Source organism: Choristoneura fumiferana, chromosome 9 (genome assembly GCF_025370935.1).
Source record: "Choristoneura fumiferana chromosome 9, NRCan_CFum_1, whole genome shotgun sequence".
NCBI lineage: Eukaryota > Metazoa > Arthropoda > Insecta > Lepidoptera > Tortricidae > Choristoneura > Choristoneura fumiferana.
Window position 1 is genome coordinate 8,505,543 of NC_133480.1, and position 12,531 is coordinate 8,518,073.

Consider the following 12,531-nt stretch of genomic DNA (forward strand, 5'->3'; position numbering starts at 1 on the left):
AATGGACTAGTCCATTGGTGGCAATTAATTGTCCCATAATGTTTATTTTTTAGGGATGGGCCGAAAGTCGTTTTACATTTGGTTTAACCGAATTTCGGCAGCTTGAGCCAAACTTCGGCATTCGGCCGAAATTCGGTTAAAATGCCGAACATTCGGCACTTGAAAAAAATAACCTACTTGTACTATTTTGATTGAAATTAAAAGATAGCATATCTGTCACATCAGTAAAATATGCAACAAAAATTCAATTAACCTAGTAGGTAACTATTCTTTTATTAAAAATCTTGATTACATATTCATAAAATGAATAAAAAATTGTTTTTGGTTCACAATTTTCACAAACTAAACATTGAGGAACATTAAATGTTTTTAATCATTAAAGGATATTTCCAACAATCAAATTTTACAATCTATGTACTCATATTGACGAAATTGACGAAAAAGTTCATTATCAAGTAGTTCATATCAATGAACTGAGCCATCTGCGGAAGTTAACGGATATAAAAACATGGTGTATAAAGTTAATACCCAACTGTCAAGACTATATAACTATGCTTAACATTGCAGTTAACCAAATGTTTTAATAAGATTGGGCTTTGGCGATAAGATAACTTTTAGTGTATCTATTGAATTATTTCCTTGTTGATGTTATTGTTGAATTTTGTTCTACTTATATTGAAGCCTTATCGTTAGCTTAGCTTTAAGTGTTATTTATTATCTATTTGCCATAACAATAGTATTTTATTTTGTTAGATAAAATTCTAGCCTACAATTTAAGTAATAATAATCATGCACAGAAATTAAACTATTGCTATGTCGTATAGGAATTAAGTCAAGAACCACCACTTAAGTCATACACAATTCACATTTTTGAGCTAATAATGCATGGCTGCAATTCCCATGTGGATAAATATAGGTCCAAAATTGGTTAACACATTTTGTTGATGTAGTTTTACCGAGAATTTGTATGCATTTTGGTACACCTATGCCTATACATAGGTATACATAGTTTATTTCGTCCGTAAAGGATTGTAGATAGGACAAGATACATTTTTATTTATTTTGTGAATTATTTGTTTTTTTATTTGACTAGTTTTTTTATAGAAGCTTGAGATGTACTTTTTTTTACTTCTATTGTTGTAGTTTCTAATTCATGTCATACAAAATGTAATGAAGCATGTTATAAATAATTAATTTATTCGGGCATTGCTTGCGGACATCCATAATATCAATTAATAACAAACTTTTTTACCTTGTAGTTGGCTATATTTTGAGAATGAACTTCTAAGTTTTTGTGATAGTTAGTTCATAGGAGGATGGGTGGGTTTTTGCATAAAAGCACATGTGTAGCTTAGTAGTAGCTATTTTGAACGTGTAGTTGCGGCGTAGCATTTAAAAGATTGTAGTAGTTTGTTACTTAAAAGTAACAATATGTTAAAGCACATCTATGTGCTCTAAAGACACAATAGGTCCACTACTCAATAGAATGATTGCTTTGAATGACATCCTGGTCATGTGGTCATTTTAGTGTAGACAATCGTATTCTAGCGTCAAGCACTGGTTGGCACAATTCAATTTTTACTCCTAACTAAACCATGACAGTAACTTTTAAACATGCATGTTTAAGGCCGTCTTGCAGGAAAAAAATAATCTAGATTTAGTAGTTAATCCAGGCTTAAGCTTGACAGTTCCATACAATTTGACACTACTAAACTTAGCTCAACGCTAACTCGAGATTTATGTGTTTACTGCAAGTGGGCCTAAGAGTTAGGTACTTACTAGGTTTTTATTTCAATACTAGCTGTAGCCCTTGTTGTTGTTGTTGTTGTTGTGGGAACTATGGCCCAAGCCGTCTTGTTCTGAGAGGAGGCCTGTGCCCGGTGGGACGTATATAGGCTGGGATGGACTATCTGTTGCCCGCGACTCCGTCCCTGTAGAAGTATGAAAAATTGTTTACGTATTATTCTCAGACCTACCGAATATACACAAAATTTCATGAAAAATCGGTCAAGCCGTTTTGGGGGAGTTTGGTCACAAACACTGTGACACAAGAGTTTTATATAGAAGATAGAAAGAGACTGTATAATGTGACCATTAACTGTTTTCATATTTTACATAGTCTTCAGTAACATGCTCAATTGCGCACTTCCAGGGATCGCACTTGAGGTTTTATTGCCTAAAACCCTTGGAATCACAATCGTTTTAACCACTTTCTGTCACACGGTGTAGGATGATGATAAAAAAAGATGGTAATTCAATCACGAGCGTCCAGCCGTTAGACAATACGGCTACAGATTCAGAAATGAGGATCGAAATTATTGTTTCAGCCGATTAAATATTCGATTGATTTATAGGAATTAACTACATCAAACCCTCCTCCAATGATAGCATCCAAAAATAATTTATTGTGCAAATTAGTCCAGAACTTCAATTGTATTGTATTATCAAATAAACAAATATTACGGGACAATTGACACCAATTAATTGACCTAGTCCCAAACTAAGCAAAGCTTGTAGGTACTATGGGTACTAACTAGGTAATATTATAATTTATAATACAATTTTTTTCCATTAATCAATAAATTTACTGAGTCGATACAACTATTTCTCAAAAAGTTGTCCATTTTCAGTTGCCCACTTATAAAAAAAAAAAAATCCTGACGCTATTTCAACACAAAAAATAAGTAATATTGTGTTTAAATATATACAAAACCTTATGGTAAAGGTGGTAAAAAGTCAGATAAGTAATCTTTGTTGTTGGATCCAACAGAAAGTTTCGATGTAGTTACAAAATTACGATTTTTTTCCTCACAAGATTTCGTGCCTTTTTTCTGACGTCAAGAAATTTTGAATGTTGCGATCTCGAATTTTTGATCTCGTCCTTAGGTTAATAATTTCTTGACAATTTCATGACGGGACAACTTTTTGAGAAATACTCATACCTATGTAAGTCTGTTATTGTTAGGCGAATTGTAGGTATGGGCGAAGCTGGCTTAGGAATATTTTTTGCGTCTCATCTTGAGGAACTTCAACATAGGCTAACAATAATAACATCAGCGTCAGCGGCCGTTTCATATATTTTAATTTCTGTATTTCTTTTTCTTCTTTTTTTTTGTTTTTTTTTTCGTGTTTGCTGTTTTGTGTTTTTTAGTTTTGTTGTATTTGTGTGTCTTTGTGAATGTGAATAAATGTCTTCTATTCTATTCTATTCTATATACCTAACAATTACGTCGTCAAATCACGACGCGAAAAATCAGTAAAAATCGTTGTTTAGCGTATTAGCGTGAGAGGCATTCTCGTGTATAGGGAGGAGAAGGAGAGAGAGTAGCTGGGGGTGGGGCGGCTTTTGTCGTCATCTCGGGCGTTAAAAGGCCCCGTGAACTCATCACTCTATAATGAATAAATTGACTCCTATTTCTCAGAAATCGGCTACCTAATAATATAATAGAGACTGTCAACTATTCAGCTCTGTGATATATTACGTCATAACAACAATTATGTCGTCACATGAGTTTCCTTTCTACGTGTAAATAATGTTTCTACAACCAGTTTTCATATTACCGAAACAGTCAAGGTCGTCTACGAGCAAGAGTAATTCATCTTACGAGTTTTTAATAGTTAAACATTTTCTCACTTCACGTAGAAAAATTTGCAATTTAAAACATCACATGATTTTATCTGTCTCTAGTGTATTGCGAGGCACGGTACTTTACTTATCAAGTTTCGTTTCGGGCACGATATATTCTACATGGCAATGAGAGCAGAGCATTGCAGTCCCGACAGTTTAATGAAACAGTTGTTTCATTCATTGGTTTGTTTATGTGTTATGTGAAGGTTAATTTATTCTTTTTTGATGTTTGCATATATATATATATTTTTAATTACAATTGTATGGTTGTTTACGTAAGGCAAGTTCCTCGCTCATTACACAATGTCAACATCGCCAAAAATGTTGATAAACGTAATAAATAATTACTAATTTAAAGAAAGAAAGAAATCATTTGTTGTCACAAAAAAAAAATTGTATGTTTTCGGTGGTAGTCTTTTAAAATAGTTAATATATACAGGCGTCTGCGGAAGTCATGTACCTCATTGAAATAGAATGACCTTGACCGAAACCAGTATATACCAAGACGCTTACTCGTGCGAAATAATTGCGTATGTGCGACAAATATACGTTTATTTTCATGCATAAACCTCCAAATGAAACAGACCAAAAGATTTAAATAAAAAGTCGCCAATCCTGTAATTCTTTTAGACTTACTGCAAAGGAAAAAATATTACTACAATCAGCTTCATAAGTACCTACCGAAATCTACGAGAATAAAATAAAAAATATAGATTTTCCAATGTTGGATGCTAAGTTCTCAGAGCTGCTAAGATTTTGTCTGCGGGAGGACATCTCGGGATAGTAGCCGCATAAGACGATGTTGCCAAATATAACTTGCCATTTCCCTGCACTGCAGTTATTTAAAAAGTTGTTTTCACGGCTTTTGGTTGTTTGAGAGAAGCCTTAAACTTGGGCTAGAGCCAGGCAGTATATATAATAATATATGTCATGTGATAGAATGTATCTAAGGTGCTAAAGGACACTTTGGTGTCCATAATTTACACATATCACGGAAGGTTTCCTAATGCGTCTAAAACGAAAACACCAAAAGATATTGCCAGCCATAAGAAGCGGTTCACATAAATGAATTCGGTAGAGTGGTCGAGAATTCCCAGTCAAGATGGACTACATTCACTCATGAGTTCGTTTCTGGGCACTGACGTCCACAAGAAATAGTTAACACTAATACGGCGTCTGCTTCTTATTTATTCATGCAATGCATAATATATCAACTTTTATGCTTATTTTTGGCATTTCCAGTTTTAATTTAGCGATTTAAGAAAATAAGTTTTAGATCGTTCTTTGACTTCGGCTCACGTAAACCTAAACTAAACATTACCGATGTTCAAGCAGATGATAATCTGACGTTTACTTCGGCTATAACATGTTCCGAGAATAAGGGTGTTTTTCCACCAGAGATGTGCTACGCTACATAGCATAGCACTGGTGGAAAGGGAAACGAGTTCAACTAAGCTATTTTTTTTATATGGAAAGATGAGTGTTGTGGATGCGTGCTATGGATGCGCTACTCGAGCTGCGCATCTTTCTCGCACAGCTCCCCGCGGCTGCGCATCTTCCTCGAACGGCTACATAGCTTAGCATTAGTGGAAATGGTCACATAGTTTCGTAACGTAGCTTTCACATCCTCTCATCGCAGCATAGCTGCATAGCACGTCTCTGGTGGAAAGGCACCCTAAAGGTGACTGTTCCACGTAAATAATGCAAATTATTGTACCTAACACGGTAGGTGGGTAGGTTTAGTATAGACCATAACATGAAATATCAAGTTTAAAAATAGTCTAAAAGGGCAATGTCACGAATTAGGTTCTAACTTCGCGTGATATTTGTAACTTACGATATTTTATGCTGATTAGACTAACCCATTTTTTTTTCAACTCTGATATTCCCAAATTAATTTAAAAATACCAATTTACCTGTCTGATATAGGTACCTGAAAAAATAAGAAAAAGAAAACTTAACTTACTTTACTTTTTTGGGATAACTTCGTCTTTTTACGTCTCTTTTCTCTTGTTTACTGATATTTTCTTGTCAAATAGCATAAATCAAAAAGTCATAATGATAGATAGATAAAAAACTTTATTCACAAACATGCCATGACAACAGGGATGTTATAACATTTCGGATCTGGATATGGATACGGATATATGTCAAACATAATACCGGTTTCGGTTACGGTTACGGCTGGTAAATTATTACGGATTATCCGATAGTTTCGGTTTCGGTTACGGATATTAGATTTTTAAGGAAGTGTAAAAGTAAAATACAAATAGGAATAAATAAAAATACAATAAAAAATACAAAAAAAACAACTTAAACCTATACCTACAAACTAAGGCTTAAACACCTACTCGTATAATTTTATTGTATTTTTATTTATTTTCGTTTGTACAATAAAGAGTGCTTTCTAATAGGAATATAGATGGACTTTATTTTTTTTATAATAGTTACGATTCGTAAATACTTAGCAATAGAAAAATAATAAACAATAGATGCAGAAGACGCGCGCGACTGTTCTGTCGGCTCGGCGGGGCAAAAATAAAATATGTCACAAATAGAACTCCTATCCGAAACTATCCGAAATTTTTATATCGGATTCGTTTTACGGTTACGGATAGTTTTTTTTATTTCGGATATCGGATATTTTCGGTTACGGATACGGAGCTCCATAAAATAAATAAAAAGTCAAGGTAGTTTTGAAGGACGGTTAAAAAAATTTATTAATAATTTGTGGGTAGTTTTGTTTTGTTTCATAAAACGTATGTGGGTACTTGGGGATACAGTGACAAGTTAAAACGGTGGTTGTGGTTCGTTAGTCTAACAACTGGTAGCATGGTGTACGGTTGTGTCACTCTGAAGATGAGCTCTGTTTGAGTTCGAAACGCGTCAGTGTAGTGTGGTGGTGGTGATAGATGGGTTTGTGTGATTTGTGTGTGTTCTTACAGTGTGGAGGTGGAGGAACTGCATGAACACGCATATTTTGCATAAGCTTTGCTATCGTAAGGTCGCGGGTGAGCAAGGAAATTATTTTAGTTCATTGATATGGACCTCCGCAAAGTAACGCCTGATTCAATAAAATATAATTTAAGGTTTAAATAACAAACATAACAGATATTCTTTGAGTACATGTACCTAATGCAAACAAAAACAAAGATTTCCGCGGCATGGTTGTCAAATAGAACCGACGATACCGGGTATTAAGCATTGACCTGAAGCTTCTGGCAATCCAATAAATATGTTTTAAACCTTTGCTTAAACATCTGCCTTGAACGAACAATAATAATAAATTTGCATCATTACAAAGTGCACAACCACAATCAAGAGCCTGATGCACTACGAGAAATGGTTAGTTTTGTGTTAATATATATGCAGGAACTAAGGCGAGGTCGACGGGCGGACCTCCTATTTCTGCGTTGCTTGGGCGCCTCGCGCCTGGATATCATACTAACCTAAACCTAACCTAACCTAATGTACCTAACGTGATCTAACCTAACCTAATATGTTGTTCATTTATAACAAATAATCAATAGCCCAAACAATAATATGCATAATGTGTATTAGTCTAATACAATTAGTCCAACTGAAATTATTCTAATAGCTTAATATGCCAAAAAAGTAGTAGGCCAAAGTATTACTATGCGACAGTACTATTATGCAGTGGCGTGCCTAGGGTATCAGGCTATGGCATGCCGAGATTCACACAAATGCACATAAACATAAATAAAGTGAAAGTTACCAATTATCATCATGCATCATAAATTGCAGCCATTTATGCTCGCTCTTATGAGATTATTAGTCAGGTAAACGTAAACAGATTAACCCACCTGCTTAGTAATAAATTATTGGAAAAAATTAGGTCAATACCATTAAGGCAAGTCCTTGACCGATATTTAGGTATATATTCACCTTGTGCATTGATAATGCTATCATTGCACCGGGGTCTTGTTATCATTTCACTTTATTGCCAACTAGTTTTTGCCCGCGACTTCATCCGCGTGGAATTCGGTTATTGCGCGCTGTTCCCTCGGGAACTGTGCATTTTCCGGGATAAAAAGTAGCCTATGTCACTCTCTGGCCCATAAAGTATATCTATGCCAAAAATCACGTCGATCCGTCGCTCCGTTTCGACGTGAAAGACGGACAAACATACAAACACACTTTCGCATTTATAATATTAGTATGGATTTGCCATTCAAAATAGTGTTTGTTTTAGGAAATTGAAGCGATCGAGGAGCAGTGGAGGACGGAGTCCGCTGACCTGGTGACTGCTGTTTCTAGACTCCAGGACGAGAATAAGAGGTTGAGGCGAACTATCAATGCACCTGGTGACGGTGAGTTAAATAGAATAATGTATAGATATCGTCATGATCTCCGGACTAATATTACATTGCTTCGCTCAGGCCACGACAGGTCACTTATACTTTTTGTAGGAAAACGACTGATGTATATAATTTTCATATATGTATGTGTGAAGTGAAGTGTATTAATTAAATACTCGTAGGTAACACAGATATACTTTCATACACTCATTCAATCCATTCGTTTTTTAGTATAAATTGTATAAATTTAAGTATAGGTAATATTATACCTTTTTTTTCGTTTTTGTTTCGTTTATTACTATATAAAAATCGTTTATGTAACATTATTGGCACGATTTTTTTAAGAATAGAAGAGCGAGACCTGATGCAGGTATGTTATACCTACTAGGAGGGCTCAAACAACATGTTATCTACTGATATATCATTACCCAATAAACGATTATTATTATTATTCGTGCCATTATGGCACTGCCATCTCTTGTGAATTGACCTGTACCCCCCGGTCAGCAGTTCTGTTCTGATGTTACAGTAATGATACTTAATACACTTTCCGTGCCAGCCGACTACCAACCACGGAACAAGAAAAACATGTGGGAGTTTACAAATCCCAATATTGCTGTTGCCGGAAGTGAATACTGCTGCAACGGTTGATACACCCTGAAATCTTGATGAATCTTGGTCGTAGCTTCTGTTTCTCTCAGCTCCATCCTCAATATTTAATGCGTATCACCCACCAATCGGCATTGTCACTTATTATGAACTACTAGTTGTTGCCCGAGACTGTCTGCGAAGTCTTGATTTACCGCTATCCCGAGGGAACTGTACTACTTTACGGTAAAACTTTTCTATCCTTTACAGGGTCACAAACTATCAATATCCCAAATTTTATTACAATCGGTTCATCGGTTTATGCGTGAAAAGGTAACAGTAAGTTACTTTTTATAATATTAGTAACGGATTCAAAGGATAGGCCGTTGATAGGTACGTACGTAGAGATATTGCGTCTGCCGCTGACATCTGTCACTACAGCGGATATAGCGAATAACAACCAGTGGCGTGGCGCGAATTTCGGTAAACAACCCGGAGCAAATAAACACCCTACCTTAAGCGGCGAGTGAAAAAAGGCCGAATGAAAAGTGGTGCGAAAATTTAGACAACTTAGCGAGAATGGCGTGGTTACGGCATGCTCGTTAATTCGGTGGTGGTGGTTACCTCTTGTACCATATTTCAAGCGAAATAAAGTTATTTGTATTTGTATTTGTACGGAGCCACGCCTCTGATAACAAGTAAAGCTAGCTTTCTTATTAAGTCGACATTGATCATGAAATCCGGCCATTATATGGAAGGACTCACGATACTGCTGGCGGCTACGAGTTGCTGGCACGCTACTACTATGAAATACAAAAATCGAAGTTTGTATCGTACCATCCCTCTCACTCTCGTATTAAAAAATATTAGCGTCAACGGGACGGTAAGATACGAAGTTCGAATTTTGCACATCGTAGTATAGAGCCAGGTCTTGTGGCAATAAAAAAAGCTTTTAGCTCGGACTTGCCGCTAAATCGCTTCTTTACGTAAGTAGATACCAGGTAAAAGTGACCGATAATCAAGATCGGATATCATAGCTGTAGCCGTGTGTGAGGCAGCTACATACAAGTAATTACTACACTACACAGCACTTTTTTTAACGGTATTTGGTTCTTTTTTGAGCGAGAAACCAATTACCCGCCCGTCACTTTCTCGTTGAGGCACTCAGGAGTGCCTTTGGCAATAACATTACCTTCCTCAAACACCACCTGAGTTTGCCAATCTAGCCTAAAATGCCTCAAACTGAAACAAGCCTTACCATCGAGAGTGAAAGTCGGCGTTTACTTGTACAAGTTTAGCCTTGTGACAAGTTTGCCCTAAGCCCACTCCGCGGAACAGACTATGCGTACATTATGCTAATTATTACTAAATTAAATTAAATTTATGATGCTATCATAGAACGCTATTACCGAAAATTACTTAATGATGTGTTGGTAATTTTAATATGATGATTTAAACTATTTAGGCCTCAAATTATGTATTATATTATAATAAACCTACCTAAATGTTATTTTTTTTGTACCCATAAGTACCTACCAATAATTCGAGAGTCACTGGTCTGTTGCCGGCCTTTATAGATAGTATAAACCTTTTCCTTGAAAGCCTCGAGTCATAATTTTACAATTTGAAACACATTTTGAAATTGTGTATGAATATTATGCTAAAACTTCGTCATCCCAGCCTATATACGTCCCACTGCTGGGCACAGGCCTCCTCTCAGAATGAGAGGGCTTATACTAAAACTTAAAAGACAGATTTTGGTGTCATGGTTAAGGGGTCTCAACCGCTAAATCGAGAGCCTTGAGACTTTGCACAGCTGTTTTCCATACAAAATGGAGACCACAATGTAAATCTTGGAAATTCCCATGAAAATCTACTAAAGTCCCGGAATATTGATGCAACTTGATGTATAGTTTTCGCAAGCGAAGCCTAGTAAAACAATTTTCATTTCATTCAATATGGCTCGCGTCCCTGAGAACCCAGAAATTAAATTGCCTAGCATCCGTGTCAATCTAGAAGGAGCGACAGAATGAAGAAGTGTAAAATGTCGAGTTCGGTCGGGGCGTTGCGTAAACCGGCTCCAATAATTTCGGAGGTTTCCTTTTCCCAGACAGTTCGCAGACAATGATACATGTATATTGAGACTCATCTTTTATTAAGTACCTATGAAAAGTATCGTGCATGCATGCTACCCAAGTAGTGAACGTGTGAAGTTTTAGTCGATGTAATCTTGCTCTAAGACTACGTAACATGTCAATGGCTTCCCACGTTTTAAGCGATGTTTAGCGAAGTTTCGTACTACTATTACTGTTATTTGTAAACTATTGTATAATGTTTGATCTTATTTTATTTTCAAGCGTGATTTCGTAGCGTATTTCTTTTTCTGCAAGTGGACATTATCGATTACTAAGCCGACGGAATAGTACCTACCCGTATCACAAGTCATAACGCGGCGTGCTGGCCGCGGCCAGTACGCCTAGCTTGTTCAACTTGTACTTTTCTGCGTCCATCAAATTTTTTGTACCTACAGTCACAACACTGAATTCTTGAGTCTCTTATTATACACTGTACGTAACTTGGTCGTGTTATGCTAATCGGATATATTAATTAATATATTAACGTTTGGAATAAAGTTCAGATCTGTTAACCTTTAATATATTCCTAATTATAACTAGTCCGCCAGTTAGATTTTCCAAAAAATATCGGACACGTATATTTTCTTTTGTTAATAAACAAGAAATATGAAGATACAGACAGTTAAAGTTCCACGTATCCTCACTGAGCGAATTTATTAGGTGGGTGGATCAACTATTTCTTGTTGTTATTCTGTCCCGTCAGCGAGGGGGCAAAAGTAGTACAGTTTAATAGAAGAAATGTTGTATCACATTATACTAACATGCTTATTAGATGACCAATTATAGAAGGGGCTTAAAACAACCACAAAAATGCATGTTTGGCAAATTTTAATCCTATAAACTTACGGCTTAAAGAGTGACTCGAGACCGTAACTATATAGCAATGAGTGACAAGAAGAAGTTGATCGACCCAGGTACACTTTTTACTATGGACTGACGTCACGGTCCCCCCACTCTCGAACTTGGACGCGCTTCATCCATCATGCATGGCGAAATAAAAAATACGTTGATATGGACCTCCGCAAAGTAACGCCTGATTCAATAAATTATTTAAAAAATACATGTCCAATATGTTCTGATAATCTAACTGACAAACTAAATAGAATATCTTTGTTTTACCCAGGAATCTAATATCAATCAGGAATGTAATGTCTCCGAATGCAAATGCTAATATCTAAATAATTTGCTCATTTCTAGGCACGAGCGCACCACCATCTCCAGCCAGAGAACATGATCAGGAAGTACTTTCCCGACTTAGCAGCACCGCGGAGAAGCAGCGAGCGACCCTTCGCCATCAGGAGTCGCAGTTGCAGGAGAAACAACAGCTGATTGAGAGCGTAAGTCTTCCTTAGCTGTCGGTTGACCCGTGACGTAACTATTAGGGCCTCCGGTAACTCGCGCAGACGTGCTTGTTCCATGCCTTCTAGTAAAGCAGCGCTAGCATCGCTGTGTGAGGCAGGTGAGCTGCCCTATAGATGACATGAAACAGCACCGTGTGGGAGTCCGCTCCGTGCACCCGAGAGAATTAGCGGAGGCCCTTACACCATGGTTATAAGATTTGAGCAGCTGCTGGCGAAAGCGATATTCTTCTCGAAGATGCCTTTATTGGGGTGAGACGTACTGTAATCCCTCGTGAAAACCCTGTATCTAAACCCCTTAATAAACTAATCTGACAAGCTTTAAATTCGCCAGCATAATTTGCAAAAGTTATACTCGATGATCAGCTTGATTTTGAGACGGTAATTTTGAGCTACTATGGTATGGTATTGTATTTGATATTTTGCAAATTATGCTGTATACACTCGTTTGAAAAAAGCGTGTCTTTACTTTTTGTGTTCATAGTCGGATTGATAGCTTTATT

General features: G+C 36.6%; 1 protein-coding gene across 4 annotated transcripts in view; it reads left to right on the forward strand.

The window, feature by feature from the left end:
- The window catches only part of Rilpl (Rab interacting lysosomal protein like), a 28,043-nt gene that overhangs the window by 1,809 nt on the left and 13,703 nt on the right, over positions 1-12,531 (forward strand). For all 4 annotated transcript variants that reach the window (XM_074092157.1, XM_074092160.1, XM_074092156.1 and 1 more), the window contains exons 2-3: positions 7,842-7,959; positions 11,868-12,007. In XM_074092157.1, coding sequence (XP_073948258.1) covers positions 7,842-7,959; positions 11,868-12,007 — 258 coding nt within the window. The remainder of the gene's footprint in view (positions 1-7,841; positions 7,960-11,867; positions 12,008-12,531) is intronic.